The 20,542-nt window shown below is 54.4% G+C and overlaps 1 protein-coding gene across 1 annotated transcript; it reads right to left on the reverse strand.

The window, feature by feature from the left end:
* Positions 1–385: 385 nt before the first annotated feature.
* On the reverse strand, positions 386–7,751 carry PIF1 (PIF1 5'-to-3' DNA helicase). Its single transcript, XM_055127784.1, has 12 exons — positions 7,197–7,751; positions 6,122–6,254; positions 5,920–6,045; positions 5,686–5,839; positions 5,483–5,597; positions 5,291–5,397; positions 4,041–4,180; positions 2,913–3,019; positions 2,400–2,487; positions 2,153–2,298; positions 1,123–1,314; positions 386–1,024 (listed from the first exon to the last, which is right to left on the reverse strand). The coding sequence occupies exons 1-12, from the start codon at positions 7,743–7,745 to the stop codon at positions 929–931; spliced, it is 1,953 nt and encodes a 650-aa protein (XP_054983759.1). The 5' UTR covers positions 7,746–7,751; the 3' UTR covers positions 386–928.
* Between the last annotated feature and the right edge of the window lie 12,791 nt (positions 7,752–20,542).

Consider the following 20,542-nt stretch of genomic DNA (forward strand, 5'->3'; position numbering starts at 1 on the left):
GTGCAAGGCAAACGCCCTACCCGCTGTGCTATCACTCCAGCCCCTATAATTCTTTGTTTTGTTTCATTGGGGGGCCACACCCAGCAGTGTTCAGGGCTTACTCCTGCCCTATACTCAAAGATCACTCCTGGCCTGAGGGACCTTCTGGGGTGCTAGGATCAAACCCAGGTTTTCTGCATGCAAGACAAGTGCCCTACCCACTGTGTACTATTGCTCCAGCACTCACAAGTTTATTTGCCTGAAATAAATACAACCTGAGAATATCCATTAAAACCGTACATCCGTACATACATGTACATGTGCACGCGCTCTCGCTCTCACTCTCTCTCTCTCTCTCTCTCTCTCTCTCTCTCACACACACACACACACACACACACACACACACACACATTCCACACTGTTTATCTGCTTCATGGGCTTCTACAACAGTCCTGGGCCTGTGGGCCATTCCCTGTGGTACTCGGCCCAGTGGCCAGAGAAGTGGGGTTGCTCTGGCCCTGCAGTCTGGGAGCCAGCGGGGCCACGCGGGGCACCTCTTGTGGGCGTGAGGACCCACTCACGCACAGATGCACTCCTGCCCTTGAGCCTTCTGGCCAGCCTCCAGACATAACTGCTTTCCTGACAAAATAGTTCCCGATGAGCATCCATGGCTCTCGGCGTGTGTCCCAGCACGGCCTGCGGAAAGGCAAGGTCCCTCCCGGCCTGGGGCCCAGCACCCTCTGCCTGTCCCTGCCGGAATTTCTCATTGCTCGAGAGCGCCTCTCTGGCCAACCGAGAGATTGTCCTTGGCTCCAGTGCCGCCACAGGCCCCTTCCTGATTGGCAGGGACAGGGCTGTCCCCCAGGGCAGGGGAGAATCCAAGGGACGGCCCCTCCCTGGAAGCTGGCTGGCCCTAGTGAGGGGACAAAGCGGTGCGGCGCAGCGGAGATCACGACTCTCCCTTTGTCTTCTCTCTGCCGTCAGAGGTGCCGTTCGGGGGCACGTTCTCTTGGTCGGACGCTTCCTCCTCCTCCTCTTCGGACTCCTGCATCCGAGCCAGACAAGCCAATCCTTGTCAGAGTCAGTACCTCCTTCCCCCTGCCCAGGGCTTCCCTCCACCTGCTGCCAGCAGGGGTGTCTCACCAGGCTCAGGCCCCTGGCCCGCCGCAGGGCAGCGTAGAAGCGCAGCGCCCGAGGGTCACAGCGGACCACCGTGGGGTCGAAGTCCAGCACGCGCAGGCCCTGCAGGCTCCGGGCCCGGGACAGGGCCACGTAGGCCTGGCCGCCGGCAAACACCCGGCCCAGGGAGATCTCCACGCAGTCCAGGGACATGCCCTGCAGGAGGAGGCACAGGCCATGTCACCAGAGGGGACCCCAGCAGCCAGACCCTCCTTCACCAGCTCAGCCACTGTCCCAGCACTGCCTCGTGCAGCCCAGAGATGCTTGGGCACAGGGTGAGGCGGGCAGCAGGGAGCCGCCGAGAGGGAAAGGCTGGGAGCAGAGCAAGAAGGGCAGAGGGAGAGAGCTGGAAGCAGAGCCCTGAACTCTGACTCTGCCTCTCCGTGGCTTTGCGACTTGGGACACATCACTCAACCTCTCTGAGTCTGTTTCCTCCTCTGTAAAACAGAAACGAGGGCCCAGAGAGATCGTCCAGCAGGGAAGGCACTTGCCTTGTATGTGGCTGACCTGGTTCTATCCCCAGCATCTCACAGGGTCCCCTGAGCCTGTCAGCAGTGATTCCTGAGCGGGGAGCATTGCTGGGTGCGGCCCCCAAGCAAAACAAAAGCAAAGACACCCAGGAATGACTGCTGGGGTCCAGGATGTGGCGTGCGTGGCACGGAACAGGCCCTGCGTGTGTGAGGTCCGGGTTAGAGCCCAGCACTGCCTGTGCCTGCCCTCGCCTCACAACAACCAGGCACTGCGCACAGCGGCCCTGGTGATGGCTGGGTGCAGGTGGGACCCCAATGCCGCCATCAACAACCTGATGGTCACTTATAATGCTCCTAGGCGAGAGGGGGGCTTCCCCCACCAGAAAGTGCGGCAAGTGCAAATGCAGGCGGCAGAGGAGGAGGGATGGAAAGGTCTAGAATCTCTATCAAGGGCAAGTTCAGCCCCATCAAGCTCTGCCGTCGCCACTCCCCCCGGCCACCTCTGCCCTGCCCCGTCCCCTCACCTGGCTCTTGTGGATGGAAATGGCCCAGGCCAGCAGGAGCGGCAGCTGCTGCCGTCGGAGGGGCTGGCCCGAGGAGCTCTGCACCGTCCAGCACTCGGCACGGATGACCTCGGTGACCCCACACAGGAACCGCACCCGGGGCAGCCCTGTGGGGATCGGGGACCGAGGGCTCGTTCCTGACCCCCGCTGGCCTTTCCTCCTCCACACACCCAGTGCACTGGGGGGCCCCGCCCCCTCACGCACTGACCTCTGCCCTCAGACTCGAAGCCCACGACCACGCCGCGCGCTCCGTTCACCAGACCGCGAGACACCGCGAGGTTCTTCACGAGCATCACCTGTGAGGGAGCCGAGGCGCGCACCACTGACCGGGGCCCCTCTGCGGGCAGCGCAGCTGTCCCAGGCCCGTGTTCCTTCCTGCCACGGGAGCCAGCATTTGCTCAGAGAGCCTTAGAGGCAAAGAGCAAAGCAGTCCCAGGTTGTCACAGGGCTTTGCGATGACCTGAGTCCCAAGGGCACTGCCACCCACTTCCTCCCACACGGTGAAGACATTCCCGGGGTTCCTTTGGGCCTCCCGTGGCCCTGCTTCCACACTGGGGAAGAAAGCGAATTCTCTCAGCGTCCCCAGCACCCCCCAAGCTGAGGGAACGAGGGAACAGAACTTCAGAGGCGACTGGGAGCTGGAAGGGGACAGGAGAAGTGCCCTGATAGTGGGGAGCAGTGGCAGTGGGGGGAGGCCCAGAGGTGATGCACCCCCACTCACCTGGGCCCCCTGCTTTAGCTGGAGCAGTCGGCTGGCAGGACACTGTGCATCCAGGGTGCGGGCGTGCTCTGGGTCACTGTCCATGGCCTCGAAGCAGTGCAGCTCACCTGGCAGGGGGGCAGGGTTGGGGACACGTGACAAGTTGCCCGAGGGTGGGGGACAGTCATAGGGAGAGGTAGTAAGGGCGGCGTGGGTCTAGCCAAGGCTTTGGGTTTAGAGACCTGAGTTCGAGCCTCACTTTCAGCACCGACAGCCCATTCACGGGCACGGCCTGCCCGCAGAGTCACAGCCTATCAACAAACGTTAGGGCTTTGGGGCTGGAGCGATAGCACAGCGGGTAGGGCACTTGCCTTGCACGAGACCGACCCGGGTTCGATCCCCAGGATCCCATATGGTCCCCCAAGCACCACCAGGGGTGATTCCTGAGTGCAGAGCCAGGAGTAACCCCTGTGCATCGCCGGGTGTGACCCAAAAAGCAAAAAAACAAAACAAACATGAGGGCTTTAAGAGAAATTTTCTGGGGGGCCAGGGCAATAGAATAGCAGTACGCACTTGCCTCGCATAAGGCCGACCCAGGTTAGATCCCTGGGATTCCGTATGGTCCTTGAGCACTGCCAGGAGTGATTCCTGATTGCAGAGTCAGAAGAAATCCCTTAGCATTGCCAATTGTGGCCCAAAAAATTAAAAAAAAAAAAAGAAGAATTTGGTTGGGGGTGGTGTAACCATATCTGAAGACACTTAGGAGCTACTAACTTTTTTGGTTTTGGGCCACACCCATCAGTGCTCAGGGGTTACTCCTGACTGCACTCAGGGATCACTCCTGGCGATGCTCAGGGGACAATATGAGGTGCTGCGGATTGAACCTGTATGCACAGGCAGTTCCTAAACCCAGTTCTACCTCTCTGGCCCTCCAGCCTGAGTACTCATGACTTAGTGCTCAGGGACACTTCCTGTCAGTGCTCAAGAGGACCCTGTGGTGCTAAGGGGTTAGGCCCAGGACAAAAGCATGTGCCCGGCCCATTGAGTTTCTCCATGGCCCTATAAAAACTTTTATGTCCATAAAAATTGGGGTCCAGATACCCCAAGGACTGATCCTCTCTGGACCTTCCGCCCTCAGCCCCTGCTCACCCGGCAGCTCCTGAAGCCGCTTCTCATTGGTGAGCGCCACATCATCCTGGTGCGTGCAGAGCCGCGTGGCCATGATCCCGTCACGCCCCACCTTGTGGGCTGCAGTGGCCTGGAGCCGGCGGGTCACCTCATCGGAGCATCTGTGGAGGCAGATCTGTTGGGGCAGAGTCCGCCTGAGCATCAGGGAAGGGGCTGGGGCTAGGCCTGGGGACCAGAGAGGCACACTGGGCTGTGCTGCTTCTTCACATGGACCCAGAGGAGGGGACTGAGCCGGGGCGGGGAAGGGCTATAAGAAAGCAGGCAGAGATGAGTGTGACCAGGCCAGAGGTTCAATGTTCTTTGTTTTTTGGTTGTTTTTTTTTGTTGTTTTTTTTTTTTTTTGCTTTTTTAGCTCACACCCAGCGATGCACAGGGGTCACTCCTGCCTCTGCACTCAGGAATTACCCCTGGCGGTGCTCAGGGGACCATACAGGATGCTGGGAATCGAACCCGGGTCGGTCTCGGGCAAGGCAAGTGCCCTACCCACTGTGCTATCGCTCTAGCCCCCTGGTTCAATGGTTTTTATCTTTTTCTTTGTTTCGTTTTGGTTTTGGGTCACACCAAGAGGTGCTCGGGACTTGCCAGTTCTGCACTCAGGAATTACTCCGGTGGGCTCAGGGGACCATATGGGATGCTGAGGATGGAACCTGAGCTGGCTGTGTGCAAGGCAAGCTCCCTACCTGCTGTGCTGTCACTCTGGCCCCAGAGGTTTCTTTCTATGTTGTTTTGTTTTGAGACCATACCCGGCAGTACTCAGAGTTGACTCCTGGCTCTGTGCTCAAGGATCACTGCTCTGACGATCAGGGGGCTATATGGTATGCCAAGGATGGAATCCAGGTTGGCCACACACAAGGCAAGAGCCTTCCCCTCTTTACTATTGCTCCAGCCTTAAACAATCCTCTAGTTTGTTCTCTGGCCACACCAGAAGTGGCCTGTGGGCTTCTCCCCAGATCAGTGCAGAGGGGTCATTCTCACCCCCCAGGGGCCCGGGGATGGAGCCTGGGTCTCCCACATCCACTCCAGCCCTTTGAACAATCGTCCTGGTCCAAAAATGACTATTTTCCACGGCACCATGTCGCTTCTCACCCCCCTCTACCCTTCCCAAGCGTCTCTTCCAGTTCCCAGGGACAAGCATTTCTCCGCCCTCCCAGGGCGGGGCAGGACGAGCCTCTCGTGTGGCCCGGTCTCCCACTCCGCTCCCCGGCACCCACCTGCCCAGCCTCACAGCCTGCAGGAGAGAGATGAAGGTCTGGTCGGCCTGCCTCCATACTTCAGTCAGCTCCAGGGTCACGGGGATACATCTCCTCCAGCTCTTGGCCTGGGGTGGGGGGCAGGGTGGGGGATGTGAGTGGACCCAAGAGACCCCTGTGGGGTTAGGGGCAAGGCCAGCGAGGGAGGGGTACCTGAAAGCAGAACTGGGGGGGCTGGGAGCCTTTGGTTACGGGTGGCAGCTGCAGGAAGTCCCCACAGATGATGAGCTGGATGCCCCCGAACGGCTTGTCCTGCTGTCGGACCACCCTGGAGAAGAACAGGGAGGCGGGGGAGGGGGGCTCAGGGGTGGGCCAGGTGGCTTCCTCCTCTGCCCCCCCTTGCTGCCTGCACTGACCTGGCCACAGCCTCCAGCTTGTCGAACAGCTCAGCCTCCACCATGGAGATCTCATCGATAACCAGCCGCTGGCAGCTCAGCCAGGCCTGCCGCACCCCTGGGCGCTGGGCCAGCGCCACACACTGGGCCAGCGGTGCCCGGCCCGAGCCGATGCCTGGCAGAGGACACTCTTCAGCCTAGCCCCTCTGATCTCACCCTCCCTCCTGCACGCTGCTCCCAGGGGTGCCCGCTTACCCGCAAAGGCATGGAGGGTGGTGCCCCCAATGTGGCAGGCGGCCACGCCAGTGCTGGCCGTGGCCACGGTGCCCGTGGGGGGCAGCGAGCCCAGGATGCGCTTCAGCAGGTAAGACTTGCCTGTACCTAGGAGAGCGGAGTCAGGCGCGCCTGCACCCCCCATGCCACCCCCCCTCTCCGCCCCCCACCAGACACACACTACCTGCACTCCCGGTGAAGAAGACACTCTGGCCTTGCAGGACAGCGCGCAACACGGCGGCTTGCTCCTCAGAAAGCCTGGATTTGCATGGGGGCAGGTTCAGCTTCCTGGCCGGCAGGGGCCACCTCGGGGCTTTCTGTGAGGGACATAGCAGCTCGGTGACTTCCTGCCCACCTACAGGGACTGACCACTCCCTGCTCAGCCTGGGAGCAGTGTGAGGCCCAAAGCCCTTGATGTCCCCCAGCCTTCACTCCCGGGAGCCAACAGAGTCTGCCAGTAACCACTGGGGTCCAGGTCTCTTCTCTGGGATGGGGGTTGAGGGATGGTTTGGGCCACCCCCAGTGGTGCTCAGGCCTTACTCTTGGCTCTGAGCTCAGGGATCACCCCTGGAGGAGCTCAGAAGACCATCTGGGGTGCCGGGATGAAACCTGGGGAAGCCAAATGCAAGGCAAGTCCTCAATGACCTCTCCAGCCTCTTGGCTTCCTTCTCTGCCTCTTCCCACAAACCTGTCTCTGGGCTCCAAATGCTTAAGCAAAATTCTTCCTGGTCAGTGTTCTCCTTCCCCTTTCTTGTGAGTGTGGGGGACACGGTGGCTGTACTCAGCCTGACCCAGTGGCGTGGTGCAGTGCTTCTCCTCTGGTTGTGCAGGGGCCACTGGGGCCATGCCCTGTCCAGGGGGTGCCATGACGCCTCCTGCCTCATCGCTACCTTCCCACAGCCTCATCTCAACCCCTGGGATCTGTGATCACTCCAGAACCCACCGGATCTGCTCAAACCCCCTGTCTGCCCCATCGGACCCGGGGACTGTCCCTGGCACCAGCCATACCCTTCTCTCCAAAAGGCTGACCGCACACCTGCTGTCCCTCCTAAAGTCGCCTTCACAACCCTTTCTCTGCTCTCTCCTTACTATGGCCAGCGTCCTTTTCCTGCTAGCCCTTGCCGGGTGTCTCGGGGACTGCACGGTAGGACTCACGGGAGCCCTTCCCACGTCCTGCTCCAATGGGACACCCTAGGTCCAATCCACCAAACTGACAGCCCGCTCGGCCCCCATCCTCCTCCTCCTCTCCTGGCTCTCACCGTGCTCGGATCCGACTCCGCAGGGGTCTCGGTGGTCGCTTTCCCCCGTGCCGAGTCCGGGCCCCGGGCGGCCGCCGCGCGCCGCAGCTCCTCGGGCTGCACGGGGCTGACGGTGACGAAGTCGCGGGGCCGCGGGCCGAGCAGCTGCGAGCGGGCGGGGCCGGGCGCGGGGCCAGGGGCCGCGGCCAGCTTGAGGCGCAGCGTGCGCAGGAAGCGGCGCAGGCGATCCGGGGGGCAGTCGGAGAGCAGCAGCTGCACGGAGCCGCGCGGGGGCGCGCCGGGCCCGGGGACCCGCAGCGCGCTGCGCCCGGTGGCCGCGAAGCGCGTGAAGAGGCGCGCGGCGCGCAGGGGGAAGCAGCGCGCGGGCTCCGCGGGCCCCGGAGGCTGCAGCCGCAGCAGCAGCTCGCGGCGCTCGTTGCGACCCAGGCTCAGCTCGGCCGAGCGCAGCGCCTGGCGCTTTCGTGGCTGCCCCCCAGGGCTCAGCTCCTCCACCGTCACGCGGCACCGCAGCTCCGCGTCCTCGCGTTCTGCCTCGGTGCCCGACAGCATCGCCACCGCCTCCGGAGGGTCTGCGAAGGGACACAGGGCAATGGGCATGCAGAGGACAAGAAAGGGTGAGATGGACTAGGGAAGCCACGTCGAGTCACGGAGGCCGGTCACTGGTGACACTGAGAGGTCACAGAGATGGCCAGAGGGCCCTAGTGCCAACCGAAAGTTCACTTTGAATATCCTGTACCCCCCGCACTAACTCCCAGAGCAGCCGACGGTCAGTGTCAGATACACCTGGGCTGGGTGCACGCCTATCTCCCAAAGACGCAGGATGGGCTCAGGAATTTTTTGTTTCACTTTTTTTTTTTTTTAAGATTTTTTTGGAGAGGGTGTCACACTCCGTGATGCTCAATAGCTACTCCTGGCTCTGCGCTCAGGAATCACTCCTGGCAAGTTCAGGGGATCATATGGAATGCCTGGGATGGAACCCGAGTCGGCCGCGTGCAAGGCAAGAGCCCCTACCCCCTGTACTATCGCTCCTGCCCAGGCCCGGGAATTTTTTGGGTCAGTCTCGCATGGGCAGATGGGCAGGGGACTGGCATAAGCGGCCGCTGTCTTCTAAGAACATTCCTTTGCAGCCGGCGGGCCTCTCAATTTCTGCGTATACAGAAGTGCAGACAGGCCCAGAGAAGCCGCAAACGACTGCCAGACCTTAACACTGAGGGTTAAGGGTGAAGCCCTGGAGCTCCCATGCCCGAGGTGTAAGCGGGATACAGATTATTTGGCTGGGGTAAGGGGACCCGTCAATGCATGCTTCCTCCCATCTGACCTATTTCTTTTTACCCTCCCGGGAAGGGCTCCAGGAAGAAGCGGGATCTCTGTCTCCCGCTCAGGCGTTCAGATGGACACTCACTTGAGCCGGCACGCGATGGACGGGATGAAAAAAAGCTGGCCTGCGGGCGACACTCGGGAACTGGAACTGGAAATTTCAAATATTAGAACTTGAGAATCGTCCTATCACCGCCGGATCTTTAAACGCTCCGGCCAATCAAAAGGGGGGTGGGGCGGGGCCATGGGACGGACTCCGCCAATCGCCAGTCGCATGCAGGGGGCGGGGCAGGGGAGAGCGGAAGTGGAGGGGAGAACCGGGCTAGCGCTGAGTCCCGGCAGCCGGGACGCCTTGTCGAATCACCCAGGGTGCCTCCGAGGATTTGTTTTCAAAACCGCCCTCTATCCCACCCTCATCTGTTTTAACCGTTGCTTACGTTTCGAGGACTGCCCCGGCCGACCCTCCCCACCTCCGCACTCTGAACTCTTCACCCTTCTCTGCCTTCGTAAAATTAATTTTCCTGTTTTCTTTTTTTCCTTTTGCTTTTTGGGTCAGCGGTGCTCAGGGATTACTCCAGGCTCTTCACTCAGGAATCACTCTTTTATTTTTTTTTTCGGGTCACACCTGGCTTTGCACTCAGGAATCACTCCTGGCGGTGCTCAGGGGACCTTATGGGATGCTGGGAATCGAACCCGGGTCGGGCCGCGTGCAAGGTAAACGCCCTACCCCGCTGTGCTATCGCTCCAGCCCCAGGAATCACTCTTGGTGGTCCTCTGGGTACTTATGGGATGCCGAGAGATAGAACCCAGGTTGGCCCTGTGCAAGCCCTACTCGCTGTACTGTCGCTCCGCCCCCCCGCCTCCCTTTTCCTTTTCTGGTCACACTCTGTGCTCCGGAACACTCCCAGAGGACTCTGGGGACATATATGGTGATGGGGTTGAACTCAAGTTGGCTGCTGCATTAAAGGCAAGTGCCTTACCTGCTGTACTCTCTGGCTCGACCACGGTCATTGTAATCTTTTCTGTTTCCCGTTCTGGAATAACTAGTGCCTCTGGCATGGGTCCAGCTTTGAGCCTTCTCCCCCTACCCAGGAATGTTATCCTGGACCTGAGCTGTGGAGCAGATTACTCAGGGACTCTCTCTCTTCTCTCTCCCCCCAACCCCTTCTTTCTATATATTGATGGTGAGGTCGGGATGGAACCCTGCCTCTCATACATGAGTTCTACCACTGAGTTACATCCCTGGCCCCTAAATGCCACTTTGCTGTTGTTCGGGCATGATGTTGGGGAGGGCAGAGAGTGGGCAGGAGAGATAGTACTGTTGGCTCTGAAGATTAAAGGAAGGGTCAGAGGGGCTGGAGAATGTCATCCCTTTGTTCATTAATTTGCTCCATCGGGCACCAGTAATGTCTCCATTGTGAGACTGACTTGTTGTTACTGTTTTTGGCATATCGAATACACCACGGGCAGCTTGCCAGGCTCTGCCGTGCGGGCGGGATACTCTTGGTAGCTTGCTGGGCTCTCCGAGAGGGACGGAGGAATCGAACCTGGGTTGGCCGCATGCAAGGCAAATGCTCTACCGCTGTGCTATCGCTCCGGTCCACTGGGCTAAAATCAAGAGTTGTATTCCCTCCGGCCAGAATTAAAGTACTCAGTCCCTCGCATGTCCCCCTGAGCCCCTCCAGGAGTGATTCATGAGCATAGAGCCAGGAGTAAGGTCTGAGCACTGCCAAGTGTGGCCCCCCCAAAAAAGGAGGGAAGAAAAATTTGTCAAGAGCCAAGCCAAAAGACAAAGGCTTCTAGAAAATGGAAAAGCAGTGCAATAAATTGCCTCCCTAGTACCTACAAAAGAAACATGAAGCTCTTCTTGTGTGTATGTTTGTATGTGTGTATGCAAAGTATACTTTGCACACTTGAGCAGGAACCAAAAAAACAAATTTAGGGTCTTTGAAATTTACTCTACCACTAAGATAAATTGTGGCCATGAGGGAATACAACTCTTGATTTTAGCCCTGGCAAGCTACCCGTGGCGTATTCGATATGCCAAAAACAGTAACAACAATGGGGAATTGGGGGCAGGGGAGGGAAAAACAGTAACAACAAGTCTCACAATGGAGACGTTACTGGTGCCCACTTGAGCAAATCAGTGTACAACAGGATGACAGTGCTACAGTGCTATAGTGCTACAGAGACATATTTCAGATTTCCAGAAGTACAGTATAATAATTTGTGTTGTGTAATTTGTTATAGCAATAGCAATCAGAAACAAATATAGTGGGGTGGAGAGATTGTTCAGCAGGGAGGGCTTGTCTTGCACATGATCAGCCTGAGTTCAATCCCCAAGCATCCTATATGGTCCGGGAACCCTGCCCCTGAGTATCTCTGGGTGTGGCAAAAATAAAACAAATATAGGGCTGGGGAGAGAAAGCAAAGGGCCAGAGTGCTTGGTCTTAGGTTTGCTCCCAGGCACTTTGTTCCCCAGAGCGTGCTGGGAGCCACATCAAACTGAGAAGCTGAGATTTGCTCATAGCAATGCTAGGTATGATCGAAACCCCCAAAAGAAATATAGTCACTGGGGCTGGAGCAATAGCACAGTGGGCAGGGCGTTTGCCTTGCATGTGGCCAACCTGGGTTCGATTCCCAGCATCCCATATGGTCCCCTGAGCACCGCCAGGGGTAGTTCTTGAGTGCAGAGCCAGGAGTAACCCCTGTGCATCACTGGGTGTGGCCAAGAAGGAAAGAAAGAGAGAGAGAGAGTGAGAGAGAGAGAAAGAGAAAGGAAGGAAGAAGAAAGAAAGAAAGAAAGAAAAGAAGAAAGAAAGAAAGAAAGAAAGAAAGAAAGAAAGAAAGAAAGAAAGAAAGAAAGAAAGAAAGAAAGAAAGAAAGAAAGAAAGAAAGAAGAAAGAAAGAGAAAAAGAAAGAGAAAGAGAAAGAGAGAAAGAAAGTCACTATGTCTTCCCGGTATTGATGCCTCCTAAGTGGTCAGTGCCTGCAGCTCCTTCCTGCCTGGTCTCCAGAGAAGGCACACACTTCTGCACACACATTTCCCTCCAGGCTTTCAGACTTTATTTATTTATTTATTTTTAACATTTGAGATTTAGGCTTTCAGACTTTAAATTAAAACAATAAACTGGCAGTGGGCATACCTTGCAGTACCCAGGACTTCCTCCTGCTCTGACCTTAGGGCTCACTCTTGGTGGTGCTTGGGGGGACCATATGCGGTTTCAGGAATTGAACTCAGGTCTGCTGCAAGCAGGACAAGCGCCTTGACTGCTGTACTATCATTCTGGACCCAACTTGTTTGTTTGTTTGTTTCTCGCCACATCTGGTGATGTTTGGGGGTTATTCCTGACTCTGCATTCAGGTACTACTCCTGGCAGTGCTCAGGGGACCATATGGGATGCTAGGGATTGAACTCAGATAGCCACATGCAAAGCAAGCACCTTACCCATTGTGTTATCGCTCTGACCCCTGGCTCCAATTTTTAAAATAATAAAATACAAAACAAACATAAAAATTGTCATGCTGTTTTTATTGTCATTTTCATTACCATCACTCCACTATCTATGTCCAGAAAATTATCATCACAAAGAGTAACTTTGTAGAAAATAACTTTCAGATTCTTTTTTGTTTTTTTTTGGCTTGTTTGCTCTGGGATCACACTTAGCAATGCTCAGGAGTTGCTCCTGGTTGTGCACTCAGGAATTAGGCCTGGTGGTGCTCAGGGGAACATATGAGCTGCCAAGGATTGAAATGGGCAAGTGCCATACATGTGTAATATTGCCCTGATCTCTAACTTTTGGATTCTTCTCCCCTACAAACCTCTGGACCCCTAAGCATTTTATTCTGGAACTGTTAGAATATAAAACAATTGCCATAAGAACAGTTGCCACAAACTTCAATAAGAAAGGGTGAAAGAATTTTTCAGTAAACACCCATATACCCTCCACGGGAAGTCTATGTTGATATTTTTCTGTATTTATTTTATCCTGTGCTATTTATTGCCCCATCCCTGCTTTGGGTATGCCTTTCAAAATTGTGCCTGAGCTCTAGAGCATGTATTTGCCTTCTGCATGTGAGAGATCTTGGGTTTGATACCTGACACCACACACATACACACAAAAGCAAAGGTGAGGACAACAGACATGTTTTGGGATTTTTTAAATTTTATTTATTTTAATTTTTTTTTCTTTTTGGGTCACACCCGGCAATGCACAGGGGTTACTCCTGGCTCATGCACTCAGGAATTACTCCTGGCGGTGCTCAGGGGACCATATGGGATGCTAGGAATTGAACCCGGTTCGGCCGAGCGCAAGACAAATGCCCTACCCGCTGTGCTATCTCTCCAGCCCCTTGGGTTTTTTTTTTTAAATATAGGAGTACTGCTCTTTATTCAGTCATTGATTAGGCTGATTGAAGTGGGCATGAACTCCACATTACTTTTTTTTTTTCCAATTGAATGTCCATGAGATAGATGATTACAAAGCTGTTCATAATTGGGTTTCAGTCATACTATGATCCAGCACCGATGCCTTCACCAGTGTATGTTTCCCACCACCAGTGTCCCCTGACAACAGGACATGTTGCGTCTGAGTATTTTAGCATAGCCCTAGAGCTTATGCTTGCCCCTCCCCCAAAGCTGTTTTATCTGGGGACATACCCAAATTCTAAAACTTCTCTTTTTATTTGTTTTTTTTTGTTTTGTTTTGGGGCCTCCCCCAGCAGTACCCTACCCGCTGTACTATCGCTCCAGCCCCGTGACTGTATCTTTTGAATGTGAACTTTATATGCAGTGGAATGCACAAATTTTAGGCTTACGGAGTTCTAACAAATGTGACAAATTTTTGGTTTGCAACCGAAACCCCTACCAGGATGCAGAACTGCACTATCCGAAATGGTAGCCACATGTGGTTAATTTTAAATTAAAAATGATTAAGGTTTAGAAAATAAGATAATAAAATAGTAACAGGGAAGTCTAATTTTAGATATGGTGTGGGTGGTGGAGACTTTCTGCGGAGAGCTGAGACAAAGATGAGCTTTCAAGAAGTGGACAGGAAGGAGAGAAGTGGGGAGGGGGAAAGAGGGAAGGAGGAGGAGGAGGGAGAGGGGAGGAGGGAGGAGAGAAAAGTGAAGAGGTGGGGAGGAGGGAAGTGGTGGGAGGAGGGAAGAGGTGGGAAGGAGGGTAAAGAGAACAGATGGAGAGGAGGGGCTGGGGAGGAGGGAGGAGGTAGGAGGGAAATGGTGTGGAGGCCAGGGGAGGTGGGAGGAGTCTAAAGGGAAGAGGTGGGAGGAGGAAAGAGGAAGAAGGGAGAGTGGGGAGAAGGGCAGAGGTGAGGAAGAGGGAGGCTATTAAGAGGATAGAAAGGGGGGAAGAGGGGAGGAGGGAAGAGCTGGGAGGAGGGAGGAGGTGGATGGAGGAGAGAGGGGGGAAGGAGGGAGGGGGGCTATTCATGCAAAGGAAAGAGTCAGTGCAAAGGCCCAGTGCAGTGTGGTTATTGTGGCTCTGAAGTTCACTCTCCAGGCCCAGCCTATAGCTCGGTCTCACTAGCCACACCCACTACTTACTGCCATACCAGAAAATACAGTTAAGGCTATTTTCCTTCACTGTATGAAAAATATGATGGAGACCAAGAAAGGTCCCAAATGCCCTGTCTCAGTCAATTTCCATCTTCAACTTGCATTCTAGTTTTGCTTCACCAAGGATTTATGATTTTTTGTCTTAGAAAGATGGAAAGTTCCTTGAAAATTAGAACAGAAGGAAATCCTCCAGCCAGGGAGGAACTTAGCCTAGTGTTGCAGATGACTCGGTAAGGCGGGGAGTGGCAGAGGCAGACCCAGGAGAAGAGTGCTTCCGCCTCTCTGATCAACCTACCGCTTCGCCACACTTCGGAAGTGCCCGGCTTGGGCTTGGGTCAGGACTGGTACCTGCACAGCACAAATGTTCGCGGCCCCTGGTCCCCTGAGGCAGCCATCAAGCTGCACCTGTATCCACTTGTTCTGCACGGTGTCAGGATGTCCCTGCCACTCAGTTTCTCAGGGAGCTGAGGAATCAGGCTGGAGTGGAGAGCTGCTCTTTGTAGGGTAAGAAAGACAGTTCCAGGGGGCTGGAGTAATAGCACAGTGGGTAGGGCGTTTGCCTTGCATGCAGCCGACCCAGGTTCGATTCCTCCATCCCTCTCGGAGAGCCCTGCAAGCTACCGAGAGTATCCCGCCTGCATGGCAGAGCCTGGCAAGCTACCTGTGGCGTATTGGAAATGCCAAAAACAGTAACAAGCCTCACAATGGAGACGTTACTGGTGCCCACTTGAGCAAATCGATGAACAATGGAATGACAGTGACAGTGACATATTCTGTTGTATAAGTGGCCTTAGTTTACTTGACATATTGGTTTTGAGATTCATCCATTTTCATTTGTATAGGAAAGTGTTTCCTTTTGTTTTGTTTTTAACTGCCTGCAGTGTTCCATGTATGCGATACTACCATTCAGCCTGTGGAGTTATGTGTTAGTTTCTTCAGTGCCTAGGAGAAATTGCTAGATCATAAACTCTGTAAATTTAGCTTTATATAAAGCTGCCAGAACTTCTTCGAAAGTGACCGTTTGCCCACCTTGGGTGCTCAGGGCTTTCTCCTGGCTCTGGACTCTGTGTCAAGACTTACTCCTGGCTCTGCAACTCAGGGATTACTTCTGGTGGGCTCTGGGGGAACCAAGAATCAAACCTGGGTCCGCTGTGTGCAAGGCAAGTGCCCTACCTGCTGTACGATGGGTAGTGCGCTTCTGTTGAATTCTACCCTCTGCATCACACAGGGCCCCTCTGCACCCTCCCATCTCCCCGCCAGCCCCCCAGCACTATGAGGATTCCAGAGTGCTGAGTGAGGAGTAAGCCCTGAGCATCGCCGGGTGTGGGCCAAAAATAAAAACAAAAACACCAACCAAGGCTGCAGACAATACCTCCAGGCCCTGCCCAGGCTAAAAATCATATCCAGAGCAGCTCGGAGTGGGACAGGTAGGGGGACTCATGGGCCCCAACAGAGCCCCGGCAGCTGAAAACCTCCAGAACTCAATCGCCACCCTGCTCATGGCTGATCTCCACAGGCTCATGAATTAATCTGCTGAAAAACTCAGGTATGGGGGTTTTATCACTGAAATCTCCGGGCTCGCACAGAGTTGGGAATGGCCATCTCATGCCATCTCTCTGTGCTTCCAGGAGCCTGGCAGTCACGTCCATGAACTGCCTCTGGCGCCATATAAGTTCATTAACAGCCATGCTCCAGAGACTCACAAATTAATCTTGGAAGAGGGCAACAAGCCTGCTGACGCCGAAGTCACCATCCAGTTAAAAACCTAACTCTATATCAACACACTTAAAATTTTAGAATTTCTACAGCATGTGGCCACTTTCGTGGCCATAGACATTTCATACTCCACACCACCGATATACCAGGAGTAGCACACCACATTGGATGGGATGTAAAGTAGAAGGCAACTGATCAGATTATATATATGTAATATATAATACATATATATATAAAATTAGCACACAAGGCTCAACCTATAACATCATGTTAGTAAATCTCTTATGACTCCAGACTGAGATACAACAATCTTCACACACTTTCTTCTAAGAGAACTTTGATCATTTTTAGTGGATTATTTATAACAAGCAATACAAAATTAAATTATTTAGGGCCTACTATTGGGATAGGTTTAGGTGGTGATGGGGAAATTTGAAATAATAGTGGTAGGAAGGTGTAATGGAGGAGGGATTGGTGTTGGAATACTGAATGTAAGAAATTATTGTGAACCACTTTATGTAGCACTGTAGCACTGTCGTTCCGTTGTTCATCGATTTGCTCGAGCGGGCACCAGTAACGTCACCATTGTGAGACTTGCTGTTACTGTTTTTTGGCATATCGAATATGCCACTGGTAGCTTGCCAGGCTTTGCCGTGCTGTGAGGATACTCTCGGTAGCTTGCTGGGCTCTCCGAGAGGGACTGAGGAATCGAACCCGGGTCGGCCGCGTGCAAGGCAAACGCCCTACCCGTTGTGCTATAGTTCCACTTTATTAAAAAAAAAAAAAAAAGGAAAACAAAATCCAACCAAACAAAAAGCATATAATTAAGGGGTCAGAGGGGCAGCCCAGTGGGTAGGGCGCTTGCCTTGCACTTGGTTCCATCGCCAGCATCCCATAGGGTCCCCAGAGCCCAGCAGGAGCAATTCCTGAGTGCAGAGCCAGGAGTAAACCCTGGGCTCTTTGGTTTTGGTTTTGACCCCAAAACACAAACAACCTCGGAGAGGATTAAGTCAGTGCCTCCCCTCCACCCTCTGTCATCAGTTTCCTCCACGTGGATCCTGATTGGTCGGGGGGGGGAGGCGGAGCCAAAGGGCCTCTGCTTCTGGGCGGGCCTTCTTGACGGCGCCTTTCCCCGCCTTTCTCCGCTCTGCCTGGCACACGGCCAGCAGCCCGAGTCTGCGCTCTCTGCTGCCACCGCCCGGCCATTTGCGAGAGCAGCGCCGCTCCGCGCTGGATCTCTTCACTGGGTCTCAAGGCTGATAAGCTCAAATTCCCAGAGGAATGGATTTTCTTCCTTGTGAAGAACGCTTTATAGAGAGCTCAGTCCAACCCCCTGTCTCATTTACAATAATAATAAAAAATAATCATAGCATTTTGTTTGTTTGGGGGCCACACCCCGCAGTGCACAGACGCTACTGTCCTTGTTCCGTTGTTGGTAGTTACTCTGGGCATGACTCGATTGACCCATGTAGTGCTGGGATCAAACCCAGTCCTCCAGTCTGTTGAGTGAACCAAAGAAAAAAAGGACGTCATATATATATGGCATACGGCTGTATTTAGGGGTCACTCCAGGTGAGGCTTGGGGGACCATTCAGTGTTACAAGATCAGTTTTCTGCATACAAAGTATGCATTTCAGGTCCCCACCAATTTACTCTTAAAATTTTTTTTTTCTTTTTGGGTCACACCCGGCGACACACAGGGGTTAGTCCTGGCTCTGCACTCAGGAATTACTTCTGGCGGTGCTCAGAGGACCATATGGAATGCTGGGATTCGAACCCGGGTTGGCTGCGTGCAAGGCAAACGCCCTACCCGCTGTGCTGTTGCTCCAGCCCCATACTTTCTAAATTTTTATTTACTTTTCTCTTATTTTATTTTGGGACCATATCTGACTGTGCTCAGGGTTTATTTCTGGTTCTGCACTCAGAATCACTCCTGGCTGTGTTCAGGGGACCATATATGGTGCCAGGGAATCAAACCTTGGTCAGGAGGATAAGGCAAGTGCCTTATCCTCCATTGTACTATCACTCCAGCTGCTATCTCCCATATCCTCCCCCCATCTCTTTTATTTTTTAAAATTTTTAATTTTTTTTTTTTGCTTTTTGGGGTCACACCTGTCGACACTCAGGGGTTACTCCTGGCTCGACATTCAGGAATTACTTCTGACAGTGCTCAGGGGACCGTATGGGATGCTGGGAATTGAACCTGGGTTGGCCATGTGCAAGGCAAACGCCCTCCCCGCTGTGCTATCGCTCCAGCCCTCCCCATCTCTTTTAATCAAATGAAATAATGACTTTTGTAAACTGCCTATTGCTGCACTAATTCTATGTTGTTGTTATTATTTTGGCTTTTGGGGCTACACTCCGTGGTACTCAGGGCCTACTCCAGGCTCTATTTTCAGGAATCCCTCAACAATTCTTAGCGGGAGAATGCAATGGGGAATGGAACTTGGTCTCATGTGTGCAAACTATGTGCTCAGCCCATTGGGCTCTCTCTGGTCCCTTGGTTCCTATTATTATTATTATTATTATTGGCTTTTGGGGTCACACCCGGTGATGCTCATGGGTTACTCCTTGCTCTGCACTCAGGAATTACTCCGGGCAGTGCTCAGGGAACCGTAGGGGATGCTGAAGACCCAACCCAGGTTGGCTGCCTGCAAGGCAAAAGCCCTACACACTATGTTATCACTCTGACCTCAGTTCTTATTTTTATTATTTTTCTACTTTTTGAGTCACACCCGGCGATGCTCAGGGGTTACTCCTGGCTCTGCACTCAGGAATTATTCCTGGTGGTGCTCGGGGGATCATACGGGATGCTGGGGATTGAACCCTGGTCGGCCGTGTGCAAGGCAAATTCCCTACCCACTGTGCTATCACTCCGTCCACCTTTTTTTTTTTATTGATTTTTATAGAGGCCACTGATGTAGGCTCTGGTGGCTCAGTGCAAGTCTGGTGCTGTGATGCTTGGTTACACTTGGGCCATTACCTGGCAGGGCTCAGAGCTTACACCTGGCTCTGTGTTCAGATTCACTCCTGGTGGGCTTGGTGGATCATATGGAGTGCTGGGGATCAAACTCAGTTTGACTATGTGCAAGGCAAGCATCCTACACACTGTCCAATCTCTTGGGCCCCTGATCTGTAAACTATTTTGTGAGGATTAAATGAGATAGTTATGAAGCCTCTAGGATCAGAGGTTCCTTAAGTCTTTTTTGTTCTTTGTGTATATATATATATATATTTTTTTTTTTCTGGTTTGTTTTTGTGCCAACCAGTGATGCTCAGGAGTTACTCCTGGTGGTGTTCAGGGGACCATACAGGATGTGGGGGACAGAACCTGGGTTGGGTGACTGCAAGGCAAGTGTCTTACCCACACTATACTATCACTCCGGCCCCTATTAAACTTTCTTAGATTCTCAAAGTGGGGTTTCTTCATGCCTTTAGACAAAGGAACCCAGGGCCAGGCATGAGGGAAAGTGCGGTGAATCATTTCCCCTGCCGGTTTGAGTCTTCCATGCAGGACTGAAAGTGACTGGGGAGCCTTGGACTCTGTCCACTGGTACAGCTGCTGCTAAGGCAGCCAGAGCCCACGGAGGTCACCATCGATTCCACAGGCACTTAATTCTGTCTGCTAGGGTTGACCCAAGAGTGCTGAGGGAAAGAGGGTAGGGGGGAAGAGAGCTGGTGCTAGAGGATGGAATGGAGCATGTCTGACTCTAAATCTGTTTCTCTAAGGGGAAAATGAAGGCTTCTGCATAACTTACGCCGTCCTCTGCCGGTTCCCGAATCCCAGCCCATAGCGGCTGTTGATTGCTCCTGGGACTGCGGTTGAGAGCTCACGGCGGCTTCATTCTAGGAACCAGAGAGGACCACAGTTCTAAGCAAAACTCAACGAAAGCAAAGCAGTGCGAAATTTAGGACCCCTGAGATTCTCCTCCTGAAAGGATCCCCCAAGTCCAGACCCCCTCTCCCAGCTCTTCCCATTAGACGGCTCCTTAGGGACCGCGAGCTCCAGGACCTGCTCTGCCAGCTGATTTCGGGGACAAGAGTACAGGGTCGTCACCTCGGCTCCGATTCCGGGGAGGAATTTGAGGAAGAGCCTTTTGGTGTCCCTATTTCTAGGCCGCTCAGGGTCTTCTGACCCAGTCCGCAGCCCTAGAGCCCTGCCGCCCCACCCCGTGCCTCGCAATCCACCCCCGGGTCCAGAGACCTCTAAGGCCCCGCCCCGGCCTCTCCCGCATCCCCCGCTGCGGACTCGGGCAGGAAACCCCTCCCCATCCCCATCTCTTCGCCCGGTCCTCTTCCCCCGTCCACCCTTCCTGAACTCCCTCTACGGGTCCGGGAAGCCTCTTTCCAACCGGTCCCGCCCTCTTCCTCTAGTCTCAGTTCTGCAACCCGACCCCAACCACAGGCCCGGCCCCACCCAGGCTCCGCCCTCAACCCGGCCCCGCTCCCACCGCCCCTACTCCCCGGCCTCCGGGCCGGACACGCCCCTGCTAGGCCCCGCCTCCGCCCGCCTCTTCCCGCCCCTGGCCCCGCCCCTGCTTTCCGCCCCTGACCCGACACGCCCCTGACAGGCCCCGCCCCCGCCCCGAAAGCCTCTCCCCGTCTTTGGCCCCGCCTCCCGCTTCCCGTTACAGGCCCCGCCCCTGTCCCGACACGCCCCTGGCAGGCCCCGCCCCCGGCCCCGGAAGCCTCTCCCCGCCCCTGGCCCCGCCCCCCCGAAGTTTCTTGGGCCGCGG

Source organism: Sorex araneus, chromosome 2, assembly GCF_027595985.1.
Source record: "Sorex araneus isolate mSorAra2 chromosome 2, mSorAra2.pri, whole genome shotgun sequence".
Classification (NCBI taxonomy): domain Eukaryota; kingdom Metazoa; phylum Chordata; class Mammalia; order Eulipotyphla; family Soricidae; genus Sorex; species Sorex araneus.

Bases quoted from the DNA above. Each gene is read 5' to 3' on its own strand.
- PIF1 (XM_055127784.1), bottom strand. From the start codon at position 7,745: ATGCTGTCGGGCACCGAGGCAGAACGCGAGGACGCGGAGCTGCGGTGC. The intron at 5,840-5,919 runs GTAAGCGGGCAC...GTCCTCTGCCAG, and splicing joins CACCCTCCATGCCTTTGCGG to GCATCGGCTCGGGCCGGGCA. The intron at 1,025-1,122 runs GTGAGACACCCC...GCTCGGATGCAG, and splicing joins GGGCCAGGGGCCTGAGCCTG to GAGTCCGAAGAGGAGGAGGA.